Source organism: Leptidea sinapis, chromosome 7, assembly GCF_905404315.1.
Source record: "Leptidea sinapis chromosome 7, ilLepSina1.1, whole genome shotgun sequence".
Classification (NCBI taxonomy): domain Eukaryota; kingdom Metazoa; phylum Arthropoda; class Insecta; order Lepidoptera; family Pieridae; genus Leptidea; species Leptidea sinapis.
In genome coordinates, this window is record NC_066271.1 from 3572989 (window position 1) to 3590404 (window position 17416).

General features: G+C 35.0%; 1 protein-coding gene across 1 annotated transcript; it reads left to right on the forward strand.

Annotated features, from left to right (window-relative positions):
* Nucleotides 1–835: 835 nt before the first annotated feature.
* LOC126965417 (inactive peptidyl-prolyl cis-trans isomerase shutdown-like) lies at nt 836–13940 on the forward strand. The gene is made up of 6 exons (XM_050809021.1): nt 836–1005; nt 3817–3918; nt 4643–4791; nt 10232–10347; nt 12027–12229; nt 12996–13940. The coding sequence occupies exons 1-6, from the start codon at nt 953–955 to the stop codon at nt 13747–13749; spliced, it is 1377 nt and encodes a 458-aa protein (XP_050664978.1). The 5' UTR covers nt 836–952; the 3' UTR covers nt 13750–13940.
* The last annotated feature ends 3476 nt before the right edge of the window (nt 13941–17416 follow it).

Genomic DNA, 17416 nt, shown 5'->3' on the forward strand with positions numbered 1-17416 from the left:
CAAATGTCTAATACCTAACTTGTAACGTAGCATTATAGACCGTAGAAATAGTAATCGTGCATAATAACTGTAATAAGCGTATGCCGAAAGATTCGTTCTGACAAGAACATTTTATTTTATATAACGTAGTATTAGCTCTGATAAGAACATTTTATTTTGTATAACGTAATATTAGCTCTGATAAGAACCATTTCATAATGCTGTACATCAACTCATAGAATCATACAGATCACCAGTTTAGTCATCTCAGTGAAGTTTCAAGCATCGTACTTTCTCTCGACGATCGCAGATATACTCACGTGATCAGTCATATGCTCCGCGTTACACAACCGCACAACAAAGCCGAGCGTCCTCGAATGGAGCGTCGGGACTCGGGGGTCGATCGCTATTCATGCAATTTTAATCAATGAGCAACAGCCGTAGGTGCGGAATGCTCATTGACATCGTATGATCGAGGTTCGACGCGAGTTTACACAAACTGCGATAGCATTAGTTTTAGAGCGTGATAGAACACATAATATTATTCTCAAATCTTTATCTTCCATATATCTTCCACATATTCCTCACAGTCAAGCAGTTGTTTTATTTAATCGCCAAACGCTCAGTCTCTAAAGCTTCAATGGAGTGTTCGCACGTGTAGGTAAGTATTTTGTCAACAAGGCTTAGTTTCCATACTGGTAGGTAGGTACATAATATGTCTACTGTGGTTTAGTTGCCAAATCCTAATAAAAAAAAGTTGTAAACTTTTAACTGTGCTTTTAACAAATCGCAGATCGATAACCGAAAAAAGACAGGCTTAAAGGTCTCGTTACCAGGCCATAAAATCCAAAAAAATAAAATAAAAAGCAGATCGATAGTTTTCAAATTTCAAAATTGTTGTTTGTCGTTTGGAACGTTCGTACATAATATTATATTTCTGATAATCAACACAGTACTTAGTTAAAATCGAAAAATGGGAGATGCTTTTGATGAACCGGTGCAGTTGTCAAAAGGAATTAATTTAAAGTGAGTATTAAATTGTGTTTTAAGCATCACATTGATCTGAAATCCGTAGTGGTTAAATAACTGTAGGTTGGTATATAGCTCTTAGAAGGAGATATTCTCCATAAAATATCTTTTACATCAACAACATCGCAAACAATTACTTTTGGCCATTTAACCGCAACTCTAGCTATCTTTAAAGTTTCCTTTAGATATTTTAAAATAATTATTAATACATATCACATTATTCGTCCTCTAAACTCAATGTATTGGATTTCATAATATTATTTTGTATTCCAAACAATATTTCTAGTAGGTACATACCTATTAGAATTATTTCATTTCAAATTACAATCTAAACCTTTTTAACTTTCATTAAATTTTTCATGTAATTTTTGTGTTATATTTGAATGTAATTATCAAAGGTATTTAACACTTAATAGATTGTAATCTATTATGACACACTACACAGAGCAGACAACATTGAAAATAATTTAAATCCACAATATCATACAACATAAAAAAATCTTGTAGTTATATGCCTTAGATAATAAAAAAAATAATAATATTGACACACTTTTTTACATAAATTATCTTGCCCCAAATTAGGCATATAACCTGTGTTATGGGTTGGGAGACAATAATATATTTAATACAATACTTAAACATACATATAAACATCAATTACTAGGAAACAAACTTCCATATTCATCATATAAGTGCTTGTACTTACGGGGATTCGAACCCGGGACCTCTAGCTTTGTACATAGGATCACTAACCACTTGGTTATACAGGTTGTCAGTCAGTTAGATCATTTATATGTCTAGATAGACTGTGTCAGCCATTAAAACGGTGACAAGATTTTAGGTTGACAGTTAATATCTTAGCGAATGGACAGCCTCGGACTAGATTATGATTGTCTTATAGCAATTGAATTTGAGTAAAAATCATTGTATGAAAATACTATGGAACTTGGTTTTTTTTTGTTCAAGTCTAAAAATCCGAGAAAAGCTCAGTTGTCTGGATATTTATAAATTATCTTCAAAAGAGCCCCATATTCCTCAGTACCCGTGTGCAACATGCAGTTCATAACAGCTGTGTTTATACACAGTCGAGCCAATCCGTCAGTTCAGCCAGTATGCTGTTGTTGCTCCCTGGGTCTCAGCGCACCTCTCTTTCACATTTTTGCATAGAAAAAGTCAACACGAGCTTACGAGTTATGCATTTGTGTAATCAACTTATTGATATTGAAACGATTCTGCCCTTGTTCACAGTAGGTCCCAATAAAAATTAACACTGATTAATCACAACGCCAGAACCGAATCGGCCCAATTACTCTTAAACAATATTATCTATGTAGATATTATAAAGGAGCTTCTTGTCTATCGTAACTCCTGAATCGCGTATATGAGGAACTTCAGACAAAATACTACCATCAATGTGATATTGTTGTTGCAAGAGATGTTTTCATTCTAAAAAATTTCATAACATGACACTTGTTAGCGTTTAACATCATGCCATTGTTACGACACCACAATAACATATTGTTTAAGTCTTCCTGTAAAAAGTCTGCATCTGAATTTGAAGAGACAGTCTAAAGATCTTTAGATGACGATCTAATTTGTAGCAATTACTGATGTCGTTAATGAATATGTTAAACAACAAAGGCCCTAGATGATACCCTTGAGGTACACCAGAATAGGCTAGTAGGTCCCATAAACAAATGAACACTAGAAACAAACAGTCAACACAAGCATCGGCAAACATTCCTACACTATAGTGATATTGTAAGCCAATGATATTTTGGCAATTTCACTGGCCGTTACTTTATGAGCCTGTCTCCGATTGGTCAGTTTCTTGTATTTATTGTGTAGTAATTTTTTTTGAAGGAAAACTTCTTTAGGTGCAGGAGGGTAAAATTTTTAAGAATGAAACTCAATAGAGTGTCACTAAAATGTGGGACGTTTTTGTTCAAGGATAGGAGGAGGTTTTTATTCAAGGGAGAGAGTGATTGATGAAGAGTATTTCTTATTCTAGGGCTTCCCTCCTAGCCTTGTGTCTTGCAGGTTTAGCGCGCGGCCGCGATAAAGTAGAACATCTTCCCTACTAGCGTTGTATCGTGCAGGTTTAGCGCGTGGCCGCGAGTAAGTAGAACATCTAATAATTTCTAATATTGAAAAAAAAAAATTTGTTTTAGAGAACAGATTAGGATAATTAATATAAACAAGATTTTAATGTTAGTTTTCCAAAGAAAACTAATTTTACAGTTAAAAGGAGGAGGTTCTCAATTCGTCAATATGTTTTTTTTATGTTTGTAACCTTAAAACTTTCGACTGGGTTAACCGATTTTGATAATTCTTTTTTTTATTTGAAAGTTGTTGCATCCCGTGTGGTCCCATTGTAATTTGGTCCAGAATTGACAATGGCATCCATTAGAAAACCATAGTCTAAAATTAGCTATACATACGTATAAAATATAAACCATATTTTGGAATAGTGTTTTTGAAGTCGGTTGTTTTTTTTTTATATTTTGTATAATTCACACTATAGTTTTATAAATTATAGCCTATTTGTTATTTTGGTGTGTAAGCTACATTATTGTAAAGTTTCATCAAAATCTATTCAGTAGATTTTGCGTTAAAGAAGTTCAAACATACATCCAGACATACAAACTTTCACATTTATAATATTAGTAGGATACAAAAATTTCCACAAGCAAACTAGATTGCACTGGTAATCTATCTTTAACATTTCCTCTTTTTTTTGGTGCTCAAAAATAAATTTCTTTAATTTAGCTTTAAAACTAGGTAAACTAATACTATTAATGCTTTCAGGGATTTGCTATCAGGCGACAGCGAATTTCAGATTGATTTGGATTTCAAGAAGCAACAGTGTGATGACTTGGAAGATGATGGCATTATTGATGATGATGACAGGTATAACATTTTTATATGGAATAGGACAAATGAGCGTACGGGTCACCTGTTCTTAAGTGATCACCGCCGCCCACATTCTCTTGCAACACCAGAAGAATCACAGGAGCGTTGCCGGCCTTTAAGGAAGGTGTATGCGCTTTTTTTTAAGGTACCCATGTCGTATAGTCGCGGAAACACTGTGCAAGGAAGCTCATTCCACAGCTTTGTAGTAAGTTTTTTTTTTATTAAAATAAGGGATGAGTCAAGCAGAACTTTCAGATGATAGTAATTGATACGTCCTGCCCATTAAAATGCAATGACGCTCAGGATTTTTGAAAAACCCCAAAAATTCGGAGCGGCATTACAATTACTCGTCACCTTGAGACATAAGTCGTTCCCAATATACTATCTACAGATAGAGATAAATTACTACCTTCTACTGTCAGTAATTAGCTGTAAATAATCTGAGGCTGTCCCAATATACCCGATAAGTCATTCTTATCGCCTTATATTGGGACGCCTGAATTGAAAACTTCCATAAAAATTCCATAAAAACTTCTATCGCTGGTAAGCTATACATCATCCCATTGACAGACAGCGTGTACGGATAAGGTGAGTTACCGTTTATAAGTTTATTGGGACAGAAAAGTCAATGATAGTAACGATTTTTATCTCAAGTAGGCCACAACCGGAGATAGACTGAATATTGGGAACGGCCATAAGTAACCTATGATAAATGTTACAGTGATTCCGATGATGTGTTCAAGAACATCGAGGAGGAAACGTCGAAGATGATGCTGTCGTGTCCCGAATACCACACGTTTCGGAGCCTGGAGTCCAAAATGATTGACTGCGTGTCCTCCGGAGATGTCAAAATGTTAATACTCGAAGAAGGTTTGTAGATGGCGCCACAACCTAAGAGTTGAGCAAGACATACCAAGATTTATGAACGATTCGTGGCCAATTTAATATCTATAATTTTTTTAAAGTTATTCATTTGTTATAATGATGTAATCATGTAACATCTACTTAAATGTAAAATATTTGATATATAATATTTCGCCGAATAGTCGTAAAAAATGTAGATAAATTAAAAATATATACAGGGTGTCCCAAAACTCAACGATAACCTGGTACCGGGCGAGAGGCCAAGGTATACCAGTTATGAAAAAAATAAGAAAAAAAATCTATGTCACTTAGTCAAGCGATGATAGACATTTTTCGAAAATGTTAAAAATTTGACACCCTTTGTCGCATTTTTAGGTACTGTGATCGCAATTTTCACAATTTTACAGTGATTTTTTTAATAATGTTATCTCAAATAACAGTCCTATTAATGGTAACCACAAATGAAAGTAATAATCATTGTTAACTAAGTAAAATAAATTAAATTTTGACGAGTTATGGTTTATAAAATTTATGTCAGTCAACTTTGACACTCTACGTTGGCAAAAAAATGTACTACACTACCTATGGCAAGATTTTTTAAAAGATGGCCCATTTAGTCTAAATTTCAAAATAGTACAACACTTGCCACTTTTCTTGCCAATAAAGCTGCTATTTTGTATGCTATGTGTAGGGATCCCTCAGTAAAAAAAAAAACTGATATTCTTTTGTTTGAAAAGTACGAAGTCTCCATTGTTTGTAATGAACAAAAATGATAAAAAGAAATGGATAGTAGTTATGGTATTTGTCAAAACGAGACGTCACTATCCGTCTCACTCACAACGACTCATCAGTCGTTCATAATAAAATTTAAACAATAACATTTAGTACGCATCGTTTCTTCGTTTACTGCGCTTCTCTCGTAATCGTGTTACTTTCGTACTATCGACTTTGGCTTGTGTTACCCTGGACTTGATACTCTATCCGTACTTGACGACTCTGGCTTTGTTTTTGGACTTTGTGCTGTGCAAACTGTGTGTGAACAACATGCCGCATTTGTACACACCGCAAGAGTATGCAAATATGCATCTTATCTACGGTGAGTGCCATTGTAATGCCTCTGCGGCAGCTCGACTGTATCGGGAGAGGTACCCGAATGTGGAGCGGCACCCAGATTATCGTGTCTTCCAAAATGTGCACGCATCATACTCGGAAGGACGATTACCCACTGCTCGTACATCTGGTGGGAGACCTCAAGGAAACTACGACGCTGAAGTTGAAAATGACCCCAGTACCTCAGTACGTGCGATTGAAATTGCAACGGGTGTGGCGAAGAGTACCGCACATCGAATTTTAAAACGATACGATTTTCATCCTTACCATGTACAACGTGTGCAGAGCTTGTTACCACGTGATCACGCACCCAGAGTTGATTTCTGCAGAACCATGTTAGCGAAAATTCGTGAAGATCCGGATTTTCTAAATAAAGTTTTGTGGACTGACGAATCGACATTTAAAAGAGATAGTTATTTAAACTTACATAACCTTCATAGTTGGCATACGGAAACCCCGCATTTGATGCGTGAGGATCGATCCCAATACCAATTTAAAGTCAACATGTGGACAGGAATATTAAATGGTCAAATACTTGGACCATTTGAATTCACTGAAAATTTAGATGGCGCCACCTACTTGCATTTTCTTCAAAATGATTTGCCGACATTGCTAGAAGATGTACCACTCAACATCTACAGAGAAATGTGGTATCAACAAGATGGTTGCTTGTTGGTTGCTGGATGGTTGTTGGGGATGCATAAAAGAAAAGGTCTACTCAAAACCAATTCAAAATGTAACAGAATTGCGCCAAAAATTGATGCAGCATCAGTCAATGCGAGGAGATTTGCAAGACTGGTGAACAGGTCATTTCTGAGGCGATGCAGAGAAACAATTTGAGCATCTGCTTTAATTTTAGGATAATAAAGTGTTACGATAATTTACCGTTTTATTTTGATTAAATTTTCCGTGAGTTCCTTTCGCAAAAAATACGAAATAGCAGTTTTATTGGCAAGAAAAGTGGCAAGTGTTGTACTATTTTGAAATCTAGACTAAATGGGCCATCTTTTAAAAAAACTTGCCATAGGTAGTGTAGTACATTTTTTTTCCAACGTAGAGTGTCAAAGTTGACTTACATAAATTTTATAAACCATAACTCGTCAAAATTTAATTTATTTTACTTAGTTAACAATGATTATTACTTTCATTTGTGGTTACCATTAATAGGACTGTTACTTGAGATAACATTATTAAAAAAATCACTGTAAAATTGTGAAAATTGCGATCACAGTACCTAAAAATGCGACAAAGGGTGTAAAATTTTTAACATTTTCGAAAAATGTCTGTCATCGCTTGACTTACTGACATAGATTTTTTTTCTTATTTTTTTCATAACTGGTATACCTTGGCCTCTCGCCCGGTACCAGGTTATCGTTGAGTTTTGGGACAACCTGTATATTCTTTAAGAATTTTCAGTAATGCGTTTACTTACCCTTACATATGATGTCGATCTTTTTTAATTAATACGCTTTTATTAGCTTCTGCTGTATGTCTGTTTGTAACCGACTCCATTGGACTTGATTTTGTTTAGTACCTGTTCAAAGACAATTGTTCTTGAGGAGTAAACTCAGGTCGTGCGTCGGAGCTGACACACACACTTTTATCTTCGTTTCATTTAAAATTACCATTACCTATTAAAATTACCATTTATTGAAGTGAAAACTTCTTTAACAGTGTTGAGTACTTTTCTTGGGATGGGTATAAAATGTTAATCTCGAGTCAGGACACGTGTCCTGATCGAAAATTAGATATTTTTAAGTGTTTTGGTACCAGGCGATCATAGTTGAAGAAGAGATTGTCTTCTGTATGACGCGAATATACCTTAGTATATTCTGACGTCATTCGCACGATATTACTACATAGACACCAGGAGAACATAAATATGGTAGCGGTGATAGTAATGTCTTTAATAGCGGTTGAAATCATGTGTCATCCTAGCAACATGTACCAGGACTTCATATGCAGTTTAGAGGTTTAATGTAAATTTTGCATCGGATACAGCGATTCCGTTGAGTGTGTTTTCAGACGCCAAATTTAATTTGACGTCCAAAAACTCAACAGTAATTGACGCAGAGTTCCAAAGATATATGGACCATATTAAGACCAAAATATTTATTTCATACTTTAGTTACCATAAACCTCTTGTATATGAGTCTGATTAAATCTATCTAATATGTACGAATAAGATGTAAAATAATTATCAAACGTTGTATAACTATGTTCATTACTAATACCTACAATTATCCTCTTTCCGGAATTTTACATTAGTCTCATTATCTTGAAGGTTTCACTTCTATCACGTGTGAATTGCACATGTTTTTGATTTGTTTATCTACACCCAAGCTTTTTTTTTTATTTATTTACATTAAAGTTTACAAAAGAAAATACTTAAAGCCAGCTCCAGAAAACCACACGGGTTTGTAATATATGCTAACAAAGAGTTAAATCTAGGTACATTAACTACAGAACATTAGTTCCAGTTAGATAAATTGTGTAAGTAAATATATTTATTTTAAGTGACTTAAAAAGTACGACTTCAGTTTTTTCTTAATATTACAAGGATTTATACAGTTCCGTACATCAGTGGGTAATTCATTAATTAGGCGAGGAACTAGGTTTTGTTCGTTCGCCATATCTATTGAGCGCGCTCGGAGCGCATAAACAGCCCCGCGTGCATACAGGATGTTGTACTTTATCCCAGTATTTAGTATTGAAAAAGTTTTCTTTTAACATTAAATATTTCATCAGTACCTGCACCGGTAAAATGTTTGCAATGTTTAAAAAGTTCAGTTTCGGAATAGTCACTATAATTTTTGTTAGGCAAAAGTTTCAATATTCTTTTTTGAAGCTTAAATATTTCATTCAAATAGGAGTTATATGTACGTTCGTAACTACTAAAAACCATATTGTATATAAGATTGAGCTAGAGAATTATATAACATTAATTTTACATTAAAGGGAATACGATTTCTTAAAATCGTCATATTAGCTAAAAATTGCCTAAGTTATTGCAGATGTATTCAATGTGGTTATTCCAATTAAATTTACTATCTATATGTAGGCCTAAATATGTAACAGAGTCGACTACTTCGATAGCAGGGCATTTACAAATGCTGTTATTTGAGTGCAAACAACGTAGTAGGTCGTGGGCAAGAATGTCATCCATTGGACGTTTTGCGAGGTTTGGTGATCTTATAATCATAAGGTAAAACTAAGCTAATAATCATTAGCTTAGTTTTACCTGGGTTAATTACCAAATCAGCATCGTGACACCACTTATTCAATGAATTAAAATCAGCCTGCAGGTGGTCGCGAGCATTTTTAAGATCTTTATCAGGGATCAGAAGGCATGTATCATCTGCAAATTGATAACACATGCAGTAATTTATGCATTTATGCATATCATTTACATATGAGAGAAATTGAAGAGGGCCCAACACTGAGCCCTGCGCTGTACCTTCTGTAGATGATACATGCCTAATATATGCAGTATCGATCTTAACTGTAACAGTTCTATTATGGAGGTAATTTTCGCACCATTTTAATAAAGGTCCACGAACACCACAACTAGCAAGCTTCTCTACCAAGTGTTTATGCTTCAAAATCTCAAAAGCACGCGAAAAGTCAATAAATAAAGCCAGCACCTGTTCTTTCTTATTCAGATGATCGTTGACTTCATTTGTAAATTTTGACAGAAGATCAGATGCGCCTTTACCAGCCTGAAATCCAAACTGATTTGGGTAAATCACGTTCTGTTTTCTATAGAAACTATGTATTTGGTCACTAATACATTTTTCTACAATCTTATCAATACAAGAAAGCCTTAAATCCTCTGTTAAATATTCTAAAGGCCGTTCCCAATATTCAGTCTATCTCTTACTTCAAATAAAAATCGTAGCTATCGTTGACTTTTCTGTCCCAATAAACTTATCATCAGTAACTCACCTTATCCGTACACGCTATCTGTCAATGGGACGACGTATAGCTTACCAGCGATAGAAGTTTGTATGGAAATTGCAATTCATGCGTCCCAATATAAGACGATAAGAATGCCTTATCGGGTTTATTGGGACAGCTCCAGATTATTGACAGCTAATTACTGACAGTAGAAGGTAGTAATTTATCTCTATCTGTAGATAGTGTATTGGGAACGGCCGTAAAACAGTTAGCTTATTGCCAACATTAAAACACCCAATGTTCTAATAACCATTACATCATCCAAACGAGTGTTGTAATGAAATTCAGAACAACATTACAACACTCGTTTGGATGATGTAATGTTTACTAGGACTGGCTTTTTATTCTAACTATAATACAGTCTTCATTCCCATGACAGGTGATGGACCACTGGTTCCAGTGGATGCTGAAGTATTGATACACTATGCAGCTTATTGGGAGCAAGCGACAATACCCTTCGATTCTACTCTCACGCGGAATAACGGGCAACCTATGGTAAGTTAAAATTGTTAAAAAAAAACACGGCCAAGTCTTTTCTTTACTTTTATGAGTGACCAGTGGGTGACCTTTGCAGCGGATGCCGGCTAGATTATAGGTACCACAACGGCGCCTATTTCTGTCGTGAAGTAGTAATGTGTAAGCATTACTGTGTTTCGGTCTGAAGGGCGCCGTAGCTGGTAAAATTACTGGGCAAATGAGACTTAACATCTTATATCTCAAGGTGACGAGCGCAGTTGTAGTGCCGCTCAGAATTTTTGGGGTTTTCAATAATCTTGAGTGGCACTGCATTGTGCGAGCAGGGCGTATCAATTACCATCAGCTGAACGTCCTGCTAGTATAGTCAGTTGTTTTAATAAAAGAAACAAAAAGACGGCCAAGTCCGAGTCGAACTCGCCTACTGAGGGTTCCGTAAACATTTTTGAAGTTTTAATTTCTTATGGGAGGGCAACCGCTTTGTACCTAATTGTTGTAATATATAGTATATTGCTATGGGGCAAGGCAGCCGATATCAATACCATCTTTGTGCTGCAGAAGAGGGCTATTCGCGCTATTTATACCCTAAGTTCTAAATAATTATTGAGAGAAAAATTTAAAGAAATTACCATCTTGCCTCTCAATATATTTTTAATAATGTTATGTTTGTTCCTAGGCCCATAAGTGAATTTGCTAGAAACTGTCATAACCATAATGTTAACGCCAGGAGCAGACATAAACTTATAATGCCTACTACTCGGCTAAGGCGAGTTTGTAAGTCTTTTGTATGGCGTTGTACATTGTTCTATAACGAGATTCCAGATAATATTCAAATATATTCGAATATTTCGAATATATTTGAACATTATCGTTCTCAATTTTATTTTCGTATCTTAAGTTTATTATGAACAATACTTAGAATATTTGTGTTTTTATCAATGTGTGATTTTATTAAAGTTTTTTGATTTCTGTAGTAGTTACAAAATAATCAACGTTTCGATTACGGTACACCTGTATATACCCGCGGAGACAATTGCGGCAATAAATAAATACACGGGTAGAAATACATAACCATAACCACAAAAAAAAAACAAAAATGAAATACATAATTCACCTAAATAAATGATTTTTCTATAATATCATTTCGGAGCAACCTGTAAGAAATCTAGTAGCCGCGTGCTAGCGTACTGACATCTACTTCGTGCCGTCGTATGGTACCACGTAAGGTGATAAAAATGTTGTTTTCACCTCTCTAGCACGAAAAGGGCGATATTGCTACGTGAAAACTATGCTTTTTGCTGCGAGCTTGAGGCAAAGTGATTTAAACTTCGAACCCCACGTGACCATATCCGGTAATTACTTAATATTATCTTAATTGTTTCTCTTAGTATAACCTATAACACTTTTCTCACTAGTCGAGGTGAAAAGTTGTATGTTTCACACGAGAGAAAATTTTTTTGGCTCGTGCCTTTACATCACTCACTACCTCAGTGGTCTATATTAGAATCACTCGCTACGCTCGTGATTCAATTCTAGACTAGCACTCGTAGCAAAAAATAACTTTGCTCACTTGTTGAACAAGTAACTATGCCTAAATATATAATTTGTTTGTTTGAAAATTTCATTTATTTACTTTAAATTTTAGATTAAGGTTAGATAGATCTATCCTTGTGTTCACAACTAATCAATTCCTTTTTCAGAAAATAAAACTCGGCCAAGGAAAAATACTGCCCGGACTGGAAATTGGCCTAACATCTATCCGGGGCCCCAAATCCCGGTTCCTACTGTTGGTGCAGCCAGCACTAGCGTGGGGCCCGTACGGGGTCCTGCCAAGGATCAAACCCGAGCCGGCCCTGTTCGTAATTGCTTTGTACTCTGTGAACGATACCCAGGCCGCAGTGAGGTAATATGTGATCCAATATTTTTTATATCTGTGCATATAAATAAAATAGGAGTGTCTGTTTGTAATGGTACATACACCAGAATAACATTTCTTACAATTTTCCAATTAACAAACCGGTGAAATATTAAAAAAAAAATAGTCGTATCCTGGACTGAAATATGCTAGGCAACCCATGCAATATATTTATTGACATATTAAATAAAATTGGAGTGTCTGTTTGTAATATTGAAATAACCGTTTTTTACTACATGTGTATGAATATATATACGGTACTTAACCAAAATAAAATTTTTTACTATTTTTGTTTGTCTGTCTGTTTGTTCGGGCTAATTTCTGAAATGGATGGACTGATTTTGATGGAAATTATATTGGCAGGTAGCTGATGTAATAAGGAGTAACTTAAGCTGCGCTTATTTTATCTTTTATTTTAGAAATATAAAGTAATGTTGCAATGTCCAAGAAACTCTAATAATAATTTATTTGGCGAAATAACGTTTGCCGGGTCAGCTAGTAAAAAATATGTCTCATCCAGTCACCAGCTAGGTGAAGGTCTTTCTATATCGGGATCCTTTTTTTTGCGCCCAATCAAAGGGAAAGGGCTACCCTCCGGGATAACGACGGGTGGTGAATGCTCATGCGTATGCGTTGGTATCAACGCTTCCTAAGTCTGCGTTGGTTATGTGGGTTTCACGTAAAGCCTAGGTACACCGGGACACCATAATTTTATATATAAGATAGCTCAAAATACATTATTTTTATTTACCAGGTTCAACGACCTACCGGTGGCAGAGCAAAGTAAATTCGAAAACACCACTCGCACGGTCAACTCTCTCCACACGCAAGCCAAAGACTATTTCGCCAAACAGAAATTCAACAAATGTATAAAAAACTATCAGCAATCTATGACAGTGCTTAATATGTCACTGCCAAAAGACAAGAACGAAGAGAACGAAATTAAAAGGTTACGCATCAACACATATGTCAACCTAGCTGTGTGTTATTATAAAATAAATAAACCAAAGCATGTTATTAACATGTGTCAGAATCTGGACTATGTAACGGATATAAATAAACACTGCAAGGCGTTGTTCTATTATGGCCGCGCGTACGAAATGTTAGGTAAAACCGAGGACGCAATTAAATATTACAAAATGGCGAAACGTCTCGAGCCGAAAAATCACGAGATTGGCAAGGCGCTCGCCGATTTAGATCGTTATAACAAAAAATCCGCGGCAACCGAGAAAGACTTGTGGCAGAAAGCCTTCAAGTTGGAGCCGCAGACGAAAAAAAAAAACTATGACGTCGACGCTGACTTTCAGGCGACAGTTCGTGACATGTGTCAAAATGTTGCGGACAGCGAAGAGTATATGAAGTTTAATTTGCCAGAGAGCTTTACGCCTAATGAGATTGGCTTTATTCGGGATTTGTGCGATGAATTCGAAGGTTTGGTACTCCAGGAGAATAATGTAGGTAAGAAGAAAACGTTTTCGATTATAAAACAGGGGCTTGTTATTGGCTAGTTTTTAGTTTAGTATTAACCAAGGCTGATTTGAATGTATTTATTTAAAATTTCAAATCGTTTTTGATAAAAATATGTCAGGGAAAACCCTGGGCAAAGTTAAGCATTTTTATTAACATAACTAGGTAAGAAAACCATGCTTTTTTTTTGTAAGTTTTAACTTTGTATGTAATAAAGCATACTTTGTTGAAATTGTTTTATTTTATATCAGTTATCAAGAGACGAGCGAGGGATGATAATAATAATAAACAAACTGAGTTCAGATTACTTTGGTCTTTGGGACCTTTTTTAATATTGAGATCAATAAATGTACTAAAATTAAAAAGTTACGTGTGCTCCTGTGAATAATAGGCGAACGGAGAAATATAGAGGTAATGTGTCAGTTAAACTCTCAAATTTGGATTTATTCAAATATAATATTTATCCCAATGAAATGTATATGTTATTTAAAATAATTAAAACAGAGTTTCCTTCTATATTTACTTCTAAGACATTCAAATCAGGTGGTCTCTTGTTATTTAATGATTGGGCAACAGCTGGCATTCATAGGAGAAGACAAAGGCTATAAGTATGAGCTAAATAGTGAGAGATCATTATAATATAATCCTGATGTATCTTTTCTCAAGTATGTTATAAAATACTCTAAATTATTTAAGTGTTTGTTCTATTGCAAAGTCTATGCATATCAGACAAAAATGCACCGAATAAAATTAAGATGACTTGGAATTTATATGTTTAATTAACTGGGAATCTGGAAGAGTGAAAGATCGCAACGTTGAATACAATCTATGAATTAACAATACTATAATTCTATCTCAGCAGGAAGTTGCTTCTGCTTTTCAGATTTTTTTTCTGGCATTCCAGCTTCTATCACAAGCACTCTTGTCTCCTCCACCAGTGTTGCTGATTCACTTCTTCTGGAAAATGTTAGAGAATGTCAACATATTTTCAATTTTAGTTATGTTAGCCCTGGAGAAATAATTAAATCTTTTAATTCTCTAAACATGAAAAAAACTGCTGGGGCATTTCTGTTAAAACAAATAAGTTCAATAATTCATGTCATAGCACCATATCTTGCATTAGTCTTTAATAATTGTATTAAGCGTGGCGTGTTTCCTGTCCTTTTGAAACATAGTAAAATTACGCTCTTCTTATTAATTATGGTCTTCTGACCTGAATAACTATCGCCCTGTGTCAGTTTTGCCGACCCTTAGTAAAATTTTTGAAAAAATAATTTTAAGCCAAATGCTTACTTACTTTAACTTTCATAAGTTACTTTATTTTAAATAATTTGGCTTTACTAGGGGAAGTTCAACAACGGATGCAGGTGTTGAGCTTATCAAGAATATTTTTGATGCCTGGGAGGAATCGCAAAATGCATTTGGCATGTTCTGTGATTTATGTACGGCTTTTGATTGTGTTGAACACAATTCAACATTCAACGCTGGTCAGGAAGCTATGTCACTATGGCATAAAGGAACTGCGCTCGATCTTCTGGCTTCATATCTAAACAATATAATTCAGAAGGTCTACATGAATGGCAGGAGATCTCCTGGGACTCCTCTCAGTATGGGGGTACAACAAGGGTTTATTCTTGGACCGTTCCTCTTCCTTATCTATATAAACGATCTTCCTAATCTTATAGAGAAAAAACATAATGTAGTATTGTTTTCGGACGACACCACTGATTTTCAAAGTGAAAAGAAACCAAGCAATGTAAGACGAAGTAAACGATATTCTATCAGATATCGTGTAATGGCTTAGCTCTAATAACCTATTGTTTAATAGCAAGAAAACGAAATATATTAATATACCGTACCAAATGTCAAAAATGTAGATGCAAATGTCTTGTTAAACGAAGTGGTGATAAAACCGTTGGAATTTGCTATATTTCTTGGCATTACGCTGGATTCCAAATTACAATGGGGCCCCCATATTGAAGGATTAGCGAACAGACTTAGTTCTGCAGCATACGCGGTTAAAAGGATTAGACAATTAACTGACATAGATACGGCGCGACTAGTATACTTTAGTTATTTCCATAGTATTATGTCCTATGGTATATTTCTATGGGGCAACGCTGCCGATATTAATACAATATTTGTGCTGCAGAAGAGGGCTTTTTCGCGCTATTTATAACCTAGGTTCTAAAGAATCGTTGAGAGCAAAATTCAAAGAAATTAACATCTTGACTGTTGCTTCTCAATATATTCTTGATAATGTAATGTATGTTCATATGCATATAAGTGAATTTGCTTTAACACCAGGAACAGACATAAACTTATAATGCCTACTACTCGGCTAAGTCGAGTTAGTCTTTTGTGGGTATGGGTGGGATATATATGCTTTTACACTAAAATCCCTGAAAATGTTTTTAAATAATAACGAGAGTACCTATATACTTAGAGGTTAAAAATGATTAGTAGTGTAATTATTGTAAAATATGTAATATAGTGGGTTGTGATAGAATACTATTTTTAATCTCCCTGACTACTTTACAATTAAGTATATCGATGTCTTGCACCCATAGTATAGGCTATTTCTGTTTTGTACATATCAATCATTCCATAACTGTATTTTATATGCAGAACCAGTGGCGGCTTTTGGGGGTGGCGAACAGGAGGCCTCGCACATAGACTTATAGCATAAATATAGCATAGTTTAAAATATTTAGATTTTTACTTTGATTCTTAATACCTTATTAAGGTTATAACATAACGGTGAATTAAAATAAAGGCATATCCTTATATAATGGTGCCGATATGCGTGGTGAAAAATGTGGTGTCCAAAAACGTATTCTTGAAAGAAATCCACTTGCTTTTTTTACCTTGTGCGAGTATACTACAAAGGTTGTACACTTTGATAGCCGGCTTAAGTCACAGGAGAGCTATTTTAAATGCTTATGTAAAATATCACTTTAAATCGTTATCGCTAAAACCACTTTCTGAAACTAGATGGGAGTCAAGGGCATCGGTGAAGACCGTTAAATACCAAATAAGCTATATATGTTATGCTTTAAAGGATTTAGCAGAAAATACAACAGATTTCCAGTAGGTCAGAGAATACGATTCTATAGAAAAGGATATAATTAATAAATTACGTAAAATGTGGCGAAGCAAAAACATGCACTTAAAATACAACACCTATACTCATTCACAGGTTGGCTTGATACTTATCGGGAAAATGGTTTTCAGTCATCCCAAAGAGAATTTAAATTCTACGTTCATCGTACGTCATCATCATCTCTTGCACGGAATAAAAAAAAACTAGTGGAAGTGGCATGTTGGCGTTACCCTGTCGCTACTATTGTGTACAACTAGAGGCTCAAATGAGTCCAGTCATTCCATGTCAAGTGAAGCATAATTATCTTTGAAATTATACAAATATTCCTTATTGTGCCATTTTGGACTGTAGAAATCATAGCCGCAATATAAATATGTCCAACGAAGTGATTTTTTACCATCGGTAATCATAATTTTCCGATTTAAATACAATTAATATTTTTTATGTGTTGTGCAAAATATACAATAAAAAATGAACCATAACTTTACGACGTATGGTCCATTTATTTTAACTTAAATTTTTTTGGTTATATAAGGTTATAAAGCACGCGTCACTGCTTGTGACGGCGTCGTGGGACGGGTTGTTCCCTTCTCTTAAATATGGTT